At 45.2% G+C, this 12,960-nt stretch overlaps 1 protein-coding gene across 1 annotated transcript; it reads left to right on the top strand.

Moving 5' to 3' along the window:
- The first annotated feature begins 448 nt into the window (after positions 1-448).
- Positions 449-6,348, top strand: LOC140900975 (thiol S-methyltransferase TMT1A-like). Its single transcript, XM_073319062.1, has 2 exons — positions 449-1,067; positions 5,357-6,348. The coding sequence occupies exons 1-2, from the start codon at positions 573-575 to the stop codon at positions 5,591-5,593; spliced, it is 732 nt and encodes a 243-aa protein (XP_073175163.1). The 5' UTR covers positions 449-572; the 3' UTR covers positions 5,594-6,348.
- The last annotated feature ends 6,612 nt before the right edge of the window (positions 6,349-12,960 follow it).

Genomic DNA, 12,960 nt, shown 5'->3' with positions numbered 1-12,960 from the left:
CCAATATAATGGTGCTCTAAAAGTAGGCAGTGTTATGACAATACAGCACTCTCCATACAGGCTTGTCCAGAATGTACCTGAGGTCTGGAATTGCTGCTTCTTACTGACAATGGGCTCAGTCCTGCAAGGTGGTGAGTGCTCTGGCCCACTTCAGCAAAGCACTTAAACCCGTGCTTAGCTTTCAACTCGTGAGTAGTAGCATTAGCTTCAGTAGAACGACTCCTATGTTTAAAGTTAAGCATATACTTAAGTGCTTTGCTCCACCAGGCCACAGCACCCAGGACCTTGAAGGATTGAGTCCAACATTATGTAAGCAAACAAATCAATTTCTATCCTCACTGCATCCCGCTTCAGTTGTGCTTGTAGGAAGAATTATGACTAAACAATGCTCTGTCTCTTTAAGATAGAATTAGGAGGACAGCCAGCTGGAGAAACCAGATATAACCAGTTCAGCATGAGTCAGCTGGCCAGGAGAGCGAGAAGGAAATGCTCAGTAAAGTTGGAACACAGCAGTGGCTTTGGTGGTGTTTACAGCCAGGATTGAGGATTCTTGCATTCTCCTCTTTGCACTGATGGTGCTGATCCCTCTCCTCCAGCGATGCATCCAGCTCCTCACCCTGCCTGTCTACCTGCTCTCTTATCTGAGCTTATGGGACCCCCTCTGTAAGAAGATCTTCCCATATCTCATGGCCAAGTGCTCCACTATCTACAACCGCAAACTCTTCCAACAGAAACAGGACCTGTTCAGCAACCTGGGGGAGTTTGCAGGCCCTTCGAGGGAGCTCAGGCTGCTGGAAATAGGCACAGGCACAGGCGCCAACTTCCAGTTCTACCCACCCGGATGCCAGGTGACATGCACTGATCCCAACCCCAACTTTGAGGGGTTCCTCCTCAAGAGCATTTCTGACAGCCCACACCTCCGGTTTCAACGGTTCATGGTGGCCTCCGGTGAGGACCTGCTCCCAGTGGCTGACGACTCCATGGATGTGGTGGTTTGCACCTTGGTGCTGTGCTCGGTGCGCAGCATCGAGCAGGTCCTGAGAGAAGTCTTGCGAGTGCTCAGGCTGGTGAGTATGAGTACCATTGGGGGGGTGCTATTTTGTTTATGGGCCAAGCTGTGCCATGCAAAGAAATGCCTAGTGGGAGTGTGTGGGGAGCCACCTACCCAGAGACGCATCCCTCCCCCGAGTGGCCTAGTGTGCAGGGGTAAAGCCATGACCCACCTTCTCCCCTCCCCCTTTGGAGATATATCCTGCAGGGATAGAGAGAGGGAGAAGTCCCTGTGTTCCCCTACGAGCAGAGACTCCAAATGCCCACTGGATGGGCTAGCCACAATCCAAACCTTCATCACCTACAGCATTTATTTGTATGTGTTTGCCTGGAAGCCAGCAGTTTTCTGAACAGAAAGGAGTAAAAGGAAAACAGACAGAACCAAGCCACGCACCTTCATTTCCTTTGCTGTGTCACTTAACACCATTTCAGTGTTTATCACACACACTTATAAGATGGCTATCGTTGGGCTGCCTTGACTTACTTTATGTGGCTAACATCGAAATAAAAGCCAATACAACATTCTCTCCCTTGTTCCTGTAAGGAGACAGACCTGACCAGCTAGTGAGTTGCTTAGGCTTAGCTATGACTGAATCAACTTTAAAAAAATCACAGTGATGCTGATAATGAAAACAGGCTCATCTGTTCCACTCCTGTTAACAGGCAGTTCAAATTTTGGTTCACATGCACTATCACAATGCTGCAATGATTGGAGTGCAAACCCTATATAGCAGGGGGATAGTTACATTCAAACAGCTGTTTGCTTAAAATTCTTTTAAGCCACAAAAGCACTAGATGGTTTAGCTTAATTAAAACATGCAAGCATGCTACAAATTATTCATAAAGCATCTTATCTGAAGCCCAAACTATCCAACTATATCCCTTAATGGACCTGGTGTCAAATATTCAGAAGCACCTAAGTGACTTCAGGACCTATGTTCCTCTTTTAAAAATGAGACTTAGACACCTAACTTATTTCAGTGCTTCTGAAAATGTTACCCTTTATTTCCCACCCCCCTTTAAGCTTAAGAATCAAGCACAAATGTGCCATCTTTCTAGTCCATGGATCTCATAACACAAAGCTAAGAAGTGGGCTCATACAATTGCCATTGTCTGAATGTGGAAGTGAAACTGCAAGTAACTTTCTCATTAAGATGAAAGTTATCCCACTCTTACCTGGCAGGCTGAGCAGCAACCGAGGCTGGAATTCTACCTGGCTGAACCTTTGCTATTTTTCCTAATTAAGGTGAGAGGGAATTAAAAATAAGCCCTTGCCTTTGTAGTTCTGGCAACTGAATTCTGTCACCATGCAGAGCAGGAGCGGCAGAACTATAGTACAACCTGACGGCTAGAACAGCTGGCAGCCTTGTTGCACGAAATCCACTTGTTAGAGGGAAACTGGATGGCTGTTCTGGTGCCCTACCCGCAAGTGTTCTTACTGCAATGCTCACTGTTCATCCAATAGCCCAGAATTTCCAGTACTCCTGTTCTCTGAACCTTTGTTCAGCAAAAGGTGGGAACTCAGGAGGAATTCTGAAGGAACACCCTCACTTCAAACAGAGCTCATGATTGTGTGATTTCAGGAACTCTCAAGCAGGCGGTAGGGACTTCATGATAACATAGGACACATCTGTCCAGAGTAGAACAATGAATGGAGGGGTGGGTGGCTATGCATTTTGAGGGGGTGGAATCCCAGGCTGAGCAGGAAGTTTAGTTTAAATTACCCAGCACTCCTCCTCTTTCACTGCCAGCTTTTCTTCTCCCCAAACTCACTCTCTCTCTTTACTAACAATATTGCCTGTCAGCACATGCCTGCCAGATGCTCTGGACCCTGCAGCATTACTAACGTATTTGTAGATATCCCTTGGACTGCACTATCCTGTGTCCTGTAATATCTATGTCAAACTAAGTTAATGCTGTATATTCACCGATAACCTCATTGCTTATTGCTTTTAGTATCTCACCCTTGGACCTCATCTACATGGGCAACTTTGTTCATTATAACTTAAGATGTAAATTTAAATAGATATAATTATACCAGTATGACACTCTTATTCTGGTGTAACAATGCCTTTTTTGGCTTAACTCAGTGGTTTTCTACCTGTATTCCACAGACCCCTGGGGTCTACAGACTAGGTCTAAAATTTCCAAAGGGTTAGGGTTAGGGTTCAAAACGTGTTAGGGATCCACAAATTAAAAAAGGTTGAAAACGACTGGTTTGGCTTATATCACTTGGGAACAGGCAGTGATGAGCTGCCAAAATCTTAACAACTGGTTCCCTCCTCACCCCACGAGGGGGTCGTTTCCCCCCCTGTCCCCCAGGACTCCTGCCCCATCCAACCCCCTGCGTTCCTTGACACCCCCCCCCCCAAACTGGGCAGGAGGGTCTCGTGGGCCACTGTAGTGGGTGCCCACCCCACCCCTAAGAGCCAGAGGAACCTGCCAGGGGGCGAGGTGGGGAGTCCCAGTGATGCTTACCTGGAGCAGCTCCCAGGAAGCATCCAGCAGGTCCCTCTGGCTCCAAGGGGCGGAGTAGCGTAGCTGGGGAGGAGCAGGGGGAGCGGCTGCTCCCTCCACTGATCACATTAAAAGTGGAGCCTTAGGCGCTGACTCCGTGCGTGCTCCAGGACTGGAGCACCCATGGGGAAAATTTGGTGGGTGCAGAGCACCCACCGGCAGCTCCCGGTCCTGCGCCTGGCCCCAGTTCACCTCACCCACCCATCCACCCACCCCCGGCTTCCCGTGAACCAGCTGTTCGGCAGGAAGCCAAGGAGGGCTGAGAAGCAGGCGGTGGCTTCACACTCAAGCTGAGGGTGGCGGAGGTGAGCTGGGGCGAGGAGCAGTTCCCTTGCATGCCCCGCCCCCCCCCGGGTTATCTGCTGCGGCACAGGCAGCCCTCCTTGCGCCCCCTCCGCCCCCCCCCCCCCCGTCCCAGCTCACTTCCGCCTCCCTGGGCCTGAGTGCAAAGCCGCCGCCTGCTTCTCAGCCCTCCCAGGCTTCCCGCGCGAACAGCTGATTCGTGGGAAGCCGGGGGGGGGCAGAGAAGCAGAGCGGGGCGGCGTGTTCAGGGAAGGAGGCGGAGCGGAGGTGAGCTGCAGCCGGGGGTGGGGCGGGGAGCTGCTGTTGGATGCTCTGCACCCACCAAATTTTCCCCTTGGGTGCTCCAGCCCTGGAGCACCCATGGAGTCGGTGCCTAAGGCACCACTTTTGGCCGGTTAAATTTAGAAGCCCTTTTAGAACCGGTTGTCCCTCACAGAACAACTGGTTCTAAAAAGGCTTCTAAATTTAACAACCGGTTCTAGCGAACCGGTGGGAACCTGCTCCAGCTCACCACTGGGAACAGGTTTAAGCTCAACTGAAAAAAGCTACTAAGGAGTGTCCACACAAAGGGAGGGGGTGGGTAACCTGTGTAAGTGGTAGAAGTTTCCCATGCAGACAAGGCCTTAGCCTTGGTTGTGACTATAAAGAACATTCATTAAGGCAATCCAAAACATTGTTTTCATTGTGGAGCTAAACTACAAGGTGGGGAAAAAAACATGTACAGCAACTTCCTCACTAAGGGGTGAAAAATTCAAATCAGAATCTGTAACTCTTACACCAGCCTCCACTAAAAACAGCCTTGAATGTTCTGAATAGGTTTGCTCTCAGCACTAGCTCTGCTACTTATCCAGTGTTTTTAATCACTGGAATATGCTGTACCAGATCTGCTCTCCAGCAGTGGATGCAGTGAAGCAGTTGTGCAGCTCACAAGACTGCCAATGAAGTGAATGCCTGATCCTTGTCTAGTGGCACCTGCCTCACCGTGCTATATAAACATCAGTGAATTAACCCTCACCACTTGGAGGGTATGGTAAGTATTCTGATCAACCCCATTTTACAGATGGAAAAACTGAAATACCAGAAAGTTAAGTAATTTGCTCAAGGGAACCTAAGGCAGTAGTGCCAGAGCTGGGAACAGAATCTGAGAGTCCTGACTCTTAGTCACAAGAGCATCCTTCCCCTTCCACCTTGAACTCAAACCTTTCTGTAGTCATGTAGCTTCCCCAAATAGTATTTTTAAAGTCTCATAGGAGTGAAATAAGACAGAATGAGAACATGGTGGAATGCTGACTGGCCTCCATGCATAATTGATAATGGGTAGCAGTTTCTGAAAACATAATAGTTAGAAGTGAGCCTGAACCAAACATGGCCAGAATGTGGGGAGTTTGATCCAAGAGTTGTGTCTCCAAAGTGGAAGGGAGATGTTGTTGGTGATTTTAAGAGCCTTTGTTTGTTCCTGAAGCATTTTGATTGCTTTGTTTCCCAGGGTGGTGCTTTGTATTTCTTGGAGCATGTGGCTGCAGATCATTCCAGCTGGGGCTACTTTTGGCAACAGATCTACAACCCAACCTGGAGATATTTGGGAGACGGGTGCTGCCTGACCAGAGAGACCTGGAAGGACCTGGAGAAGGCAGGGTTCTCGGAACTGAAGTTGCGGCACATAGACGCCCCCATGTCCTGGAACCCTACTCGTCCCCATATAATTGGATATGCTGTGAAATAACTAACTCCATACACGGAGAAACAAGGTCACTTCAGCACTGTGGTTCCTTCCAATTCCTAAGGGTATTTACCCCTGAATAGCGGCCTTATAATGTCAGAGCAATACTTATTTAGCAATTAGCTGCCCAGCCAAATTGCCTTGGGTTTATGAGAATAACAGGGAAAATTTACTGAGCATCCATAGCTTATCCTAACTATGGTGTCAGGTTTGTCCATGTGCCAGTCAGGCTCCTCCCAGGTTTTAGACAAAGCTCTGATCACAGTGGTCAGCATTTTTCACTGACTGTCCTGCCAGTTTTTGTGGATCACATTCTAAAGCACTGATCATTCCCTGTTCATCACATACAGAGCCTCGGTGCCTAAGTCAAGCTTTGTGGATCTCAGTGTTGTTCCTGTGACTTTCTGGGCACCATGTTGCTTGGGCTTGCAATGCCTATGTTCCTTTGGGAATCCGGGCTCATCAGTCTAAATCAGATTTGAAACAGCAATCTGCACAACGAAATGCTCCTATTATAGCAGAGTAATTAACACTAGTTAAGGCCAACAGAGTAGCTTGGGGCCTCCAAGTGGCAGGGAGCTCATATCCTACTGAAAGAGAATAGAAGGAAAAACCTAAGCACCAGACATATCCACTCAGGCTGCACTGGAAGTACTTTTGATACAATTCCTTTTGTTTTGTTTGTCTTTTGTAATTGCTACAGAACCACGGTGTTGCTTCAGAGACATAGGCTTCTCAATAAAGTTGAAAATACTGTACTTTGATTATATCCTCTGCTCTGTTACCAATAGGGGGAGCAGGTAACTAATTTTTGTAAACACTAGCCCCTGTAGAGTGTTTTTTCCCAGATTAGTATAAGGCGAAATTCAGAATTTGGCCCACTAAGTCTAACCCAGGAGATCAATACTGGAATAAATGGATTTCACTCAGTAATTGATAGAAAGAAAGGCAACTACAGGAACAAGACCATACGCTCAAACTTGAATAAATTTTCTGAAATTAAACAAATTTGCATCAAAGTTTCAGGTGGGACAGACTATCAATATACTATGCACTTTTATAATACTATGCACCTTGCAACCAAGGATCTCAAAGCATTTTACAAATATTGATCCCACAGACTTCCTAGTACTTCTCATTAAGGAGTTAGCAAGATTAATATTATCCATAGTTTAGAGATGAGAAGTTGAGGCACAGATGAAGTGACTCAGCCAAGGTCACACAGGAGGACAGTGGCAGGAGTGGAATAGTACCCCATGAGTCTTGTCTTTCAGTCCCATGATCTAATCTCTAGACCTCTTCTACCAGATCAGAAGTCAGGGCAGACTTCCCTTTAGACATGCACTCTAATGAAACAGGCTATGATCTGCACTCTGGACAGTGCAGCTTTTGAAGGCAAGTTCTCATTCCAATACTTATTCATCATCTACTTAATCACGTACAGGGTTCACCGAAAACAGCAATCACATGGGCCTAGCCGCAAGGAAGAGATAAAAAATCCATACCTAAACATCTTCCTTTGCTGCAGATCACACCTTCCTTGGCTGCAGTTACATAATTCAGCAAGTATCACATGTAAAACTGACAAATACACAAAGCCGAACACAACCTGTTTCAGGAATGGTCTACATGCATCACCTGTATGTACAGAGATGAGAGGCCTCTCAGGTGTCCATCTTGCACTTGGGTCTCACCCTCCACCACACATAATTGCAAACTGCTAACACCAACATGACTTACTTTGGTGAAGGAGTCCTGGGCTAATTCTTGGTTACACTTGGCTCCACAGCAAGAACACTGTCCATGCTTCCCTAGTCTCTGTTGGGGAACCTAGTACCTGACAAAGAACATCAAGCATATTAACCTGCAGCTTCCATTCCACCTCCCAAGCTCTTTCAAACATTCATTGCCATACAATTGCTCTAGCAACACCTCCTTCTTCAAGTAACCATAAGACTAGACGGGGCTAGTTGATAAGTTTAATTAGCCATAAAGTAACCCATCAGTTCAGCCCTAAATAATATGGGCCAGATTTCTAAGACCTTTCAGGATGCTGAGCCCTTTTGAAAACTGGACATAAGTGTCACAATGGGAATTGCTGGTGCTGAGATATTATATTGGGGGGGGGTGCAAAAATCTGGCCTCAAACATCGACTCGAGCATTTGAAAATCTAATCCTGATCCATTTTGAAAAATCTGGCCCATTAGCAGGTGGTTTTAACTAGTTTAAGGCTTCTGTTTCAAGTGCTATCACACTGATAACCAAGTGCAGGACACAGAGTAGAATAATGTGCACTTTACTGTGTATAAACAAACAGAAAAAGGTACTTTCTTAGGGTATGTCTACACTTGTAGAGTTTTTGTGCTGTAAGTTGAACCGGTGACAGGGAACTGGTGAAAGTAAAGCGCTGGTTTGTGTCCTCACTCAATTCCTCAGGCGTCAGAGTGTTTACACTAGCAGCACCTCCACCGCTGATGAGAGCAGCGCTGTCGGGCAGCTCTCCCACCGTGCAGCTCTCTCGATAGGTCTTGTGGGAAGGGGGTGGGTGAGCAGAAGGCATTCTGGGTCCCTGCTCAGTGCCTGTTGCTGCCCTGCTTCATGTCCCAGCAGCCCTATTACTTCCTCGAGAAGTGAATTCAAGTCTGTATGTATATTGATCTTTTAACCAACTCTCTCTCTTTCTTTTTTAATAAATTTTAGTTTAGTTAATAAGAATTGGCTATAGGTGTGTATTTTGGGTAGGATCTAAGTTATAGTTGGACCTGGGTGTGTGGCTGATCCTCTGGGATTGGAAGAACCTTTTTCTTTTATATAATGAGATAAGATTTTCAGTAATCATCATATCTGACAGGTGTGTCTGGATGGAGGCCTGAGGCTGGGCACTTTAAGGGAACTGCATTATTTAGACTTCTGATCAACCAATGAGGTAATATAGAAGTTGTTTTGTGCTGCCTTGGTAAATCTAAGTATTGTAATATCCACCAGCTTTGGGGATTTGTCTGCCCCATTCTGTTTGCAGTTCACCCTAATTGAGTGACCTCAGCTGGCTCCCATGGGCAGCATCATCAGGCAGCCACACTTCTTGAGGTTCAGATACATAGCAGAGATGAGCTTGTAGTTGCCAAAAGTCCTTTTAGAAACAGTATACAGGTTATAGTCCAATGTCCATATTCAGGGTGACTCCAGTCAGTGACTGGGGATCTCAATCCTTATGGCTTAAGGTTTCCCACTCTTGAAACCCAAAGCAGATCTGAGATGAAGATGGATCGTGTCCCAAGGTTTTTACAAATTTCCAGCAGCCTTTTGGCCTGAGAAAACAATAAGCTTAACTTTCCTCCTCCCATACATCATGGCAATTAGCATAGGGTAATTTATTCATTAAACAATTCAGATACAGGTTACCACAACCTTCAAAAAGACATATAGACAATAATACTTTTCCACCCAAGTGTCTTCCTAAATATTAATACTCCTTTTTTGATCTTTGAATCAAAGCCATAGCAATAGACAAGACTTGTTTGCTTACATCACAAGACCTGAGCAAACATCTATCCTTCTATCTCTAACAATGCAGGCTTGCATTTCAAAGCTCTATTCATTTACATATCTTCCTAACCAGCCTCTAAAGTTGGGCCATCAGTCAGGTCAGTCTGTGAGTTAATTAACTCTTTCTGGCCCTGTGTCACCTTTCAATGAGATATTATATTACACTCATAACGTCACAGCATGATTGTAAAACACCAGGTTACAGAGATGTAACTGAAGGCCTTGTGTGACAGGCCCGCCTTTATTAGTAGCAATGAGGCACCAAGTGCCATTTTGTATTGATTTATCTTTTAGAGCAGACAAACAGTTAAAGGAAAACAAAGCTCAAACTTAAAAGTCTATATGAAAGCATGGTGTATATGTCAGGTTTCAGAGTAACAGCCGTGTTTAGTCTGTATTCGCAAAAAGAAAAGGAGTACTTGTGGCACCTTAGAGACTAACCAATTTATTTGAGCATAAGCTTTCGTGAGCTACAGCTCACTTCATCGGATGCATACTGTGGAAAGTGTAGAAGATCTTTTATACACACAAAGCATGAAAAAATACCTCCTCCCACCCCACTCTCCTGTTGGTAATAGCTTATGTAAAGTGATCACTCTCCTTACAATGTGTATGATAATCAAGTTGGGCCATTTCCAGCACAAATCCAGGATTTCTGATTTTCTGGAGAAAACCTGGATTTGTGCTGGGAATGTCCCAACTTGATTATCATACACATTGTAAGGAGAGTGATCACTTTAGATAAGCTATTGCCAGCAGGAGAGTGGGGTGGGGAGAGGTATTTTTTCATGCTTTGTGTGTATAAAAGATCTTCTACACTTTCCACAGTATGCATCCGATGAAGTGAGCTGTAGCTCAAGAAAGCTAATCCTCAAATAAATTGGTTAGTCTCTAAGGTGCCACAAGTACTCCTTTTCTTTTTGGTGTATATGTGTTACTTGCTCTGTAAAAGCCATCCTGAATTGACACACAGCCCTTCCTCCCAGGAGAGAAGCTGCTTACATGTAAAGAGAAGGGCACTGAAAATGGAATCACAAAATCTAGCTCACAGCTATATTGCTACATACACCACAAAAACAAAATCTTCCCCCTTTTCCTCTTGTTCCCACTTGCTGGTTACACCAGTCCGCTTCATAGAGGTGAGCATGATGGAACTGACTTGATGCAAAATCAGGCAGCTACATATACAATTTACTGAAAATATATATATTTTTTTGGCAAATGATTTCTCCCAGGAGACCTAGTCAGATTTAATTGGCCATGCAGGATGCTGTGATATCACTGCTAGAGGGAAAGCCCTGCCACTGCTTCCCCACCCTCTGGACAGGCAGAAACATCCCCACTTACAGCATGGCCTCCCTGCATCTAAGAGACTTGACAACTAAAGTGTTGTGAAATCAGGGCAATGTTCTGATTTTCTACCTGCCAGGAACCAAAAGTTGGCTTCTTGCAGCCTGTACGTTAATAATTTGATGTTCTCATGGAAGTGAAGAGACTTTGCTTATGTAGCAAGTCTTCATATTGAAGGATTCTGTAAAACCCATATTAACAAAATCCATAGCATCTTAAAACAGTCTAAAGTGCCTCCTGGATCATATGATTAAACCATCTACAAAAAACAAAAAACAAACAACCCTCTGTGTATGGGAATGTAAGTTATCCTGAATTCTCATTTATTTGTCTGTGCAGCTCCAGGCTGTATCTTGTTTCACTGTAGTCTAAAGTCAAGGAAGAGTAAGAAGAAAAGGAGGACTTGTGGCACCTTAGAGACTAACCAATTTATTTGAGCATAAGCTTTTGTGAGCTACAGCTCACTTCATCGGATGCATACTGTGGAAAATACAGAAGATGTTTTTATACACACAGACCATGAAAAAATGGGTGTTTATCACTACAAAAGGTTTTCTCTCCCCCCACCCCACTCTCCTGCTGGTAATAGCTTATGTAAAGTGATCATTCTCCTTACAATGTGTATGATAATCAAGGTGGGCCATTTCCAGCACAAATCCAGGTTTTCTCCCCCCCTCCCCCACACACAAACCCACTCTCCTGTTGGTAATAGCTTATCCAAAGTGATCACTCTCCTTACAATGTGTATGATAATCAAGGCGGGCCATTTCCAGCACAAATCCAGGGTTTAACAAGAATGTCTGGGGGGCGGGAATTGAAAAAAATGCAACCTACTAAAAATAACACCTGTTTCCATGCAGGGAAAGGTTATGCTTGATGTTGGGGGCAGCAGCAATATCTTCTATAGTTTAAGGGGTTGGGATAGCACCTCCTGCAGAATAAAAATGGAGCCAAGAAATTTCTGTTAGGGCATTATCACAATAGCTGCTTCAAGCTGGATTCCTTTGATGTGTGGCAAGTACATTTTGGTACAGCTCCATGACTACAGCTTGTAAGAAATGCAAAAGAGCAACAGAATTCCCCCAACATCTGACATGACTATTTCTTCCACACCACTGTTAGCTTGGTCAGGTCCAAACTCTCCTCTCTGCTGACAGCAATGCTGCTAATTATGCTCCTACAGCAGTTCCTTGCCCTGCTTGTATATCTGCTTTTGTTCCTGAGACTGAGACACCTCATCTGCAGCAAGAAGATATTTTTCCCACCTGTCATGGAAAGATTCACCATCATTTACAACAGAAAGACCTCTGACCAGAAACAGGAGCTCTTGAGCAGCTCGCAGGAGTTTACAAACACCACAGAGGAGCTGGTGCTGCTGGGTATCAGTTGTGGCATTGGAGCCAGCTTCCAGTTCTATCTGTTGGGATGCCGAGTGATCTGCACAGACCCCGACTTTGAGAAGTTTCTTTTCAGGAAAATCGCTGAGAATCAGTACCTCCAAATTGAGATTTTGTGGTAGTCCAAGTTCTCTGCTGAATCCTGGTGCAGTGCTTGATGCAGAGTATAGAGAAGGGGTAGACTCCACAAAGGAACTTAGGTGCACCTAAGTTCCAGTTTTGGCTCCACTGTGATCCACAAAACTCTTGCCAAACCCTGTGAAAGCCTAGCTTAACACGAGTAATTAAAGATGGGGGAAGCCTCATTTCTTGGAAGACAGGATAAAGAAGGTAACTAGATCAGCAGGCTGAAAACAGAAAGTTTGTACTAAGATAAGTAAACAGGTCACTAAGCTGAAAGACAGAATGTCTGAGCTAGCTAAAATAAGAGGGAAAATACACAGAGAATCATTTACTGAAAACAAGCTAACAATGGATAAGAGAAGACTGGAACACAAGATGAAGTGAAGAGTAAGTTGGGCATGGACAGAACATGCTGTAGAAGAGGGACTGGTTCCTACAAAATGACCAAGCCAACCCCAAAAATGTGATGCACTGTATTGTGTAATGTATATAAAGGAAGAGGCTTGCTGTGTAACTTTGAATGTGTTGTACGCCCTATACCCACCTCCTACATTTGAGCCTGATCAACTCCACATAGAGGCTGTATGCCAAATAAAAGCACCTGAGTGTTGAGACTGGAGTCAAACAGAGTTCTCTGGGAACCAAGTGGAAATAGGTCTCGGGAGCACCCTAACACGCTGTAGGTACTTAAGCTCACTCAGCACCTAAGCTTTCAGAGTACAAGTTCCCAAGCCACCTAAGTTTCTGCTTCACTCTAAGCACTAGGACATCTCTTTCCCGCCTAACCCCCAGAGTGATTCACAGACTAGGGAAAAACAGGAATTCCTGTTGAAGCTGTTCCCCTGTGGCTAAATAATGAAAGAGAAGTTGGAGCATGGGTCTGGACCCAGGGTCTCTCACCTTCTGGATAAACCCTTAGCCACAACATTGAAAATGAGACAGGGCTGCTTTAA

The sequence above is a fragment of the Lepidochelys kempii genome, chromosome 20 (genome assembly GCF_965140265.1).
Source record: "Lepidochelys kempii isolate rLepKem1 chromosome 20, rLepKem1.hap2, whole genome shotgun sequence".
Taxonomy (NCBI): Eukaryota; Metazoa; Chordata; order Testudines; family Cheloniidae; genus Lepidochelys; species Lepidochelys kempii.
Note: the sequence above shows the minus strand (reverse complement) of the source record. Positions and strands in the feature narration are given on the sequence as shown.

What these genes read in the sequence shown, in the direction of transcription:
- LOC140900975 (XM_073319062.1), top strand. Translation starts at nt 573, where the DNA reads ATGGTGCTGATCCCTCTCCTCCAGCGATGCATCCAGCTCCTCACCCTG. An exon ending in TCTTGCGAGTGCTCAGGCTG is followed by an intron (nt 1,068 to 5,356) that starts GTGAGTATGAGT and finishes TTTGTTTCCCAG; the next exon opens with GGTGGTGCTTTGTATTTCTT.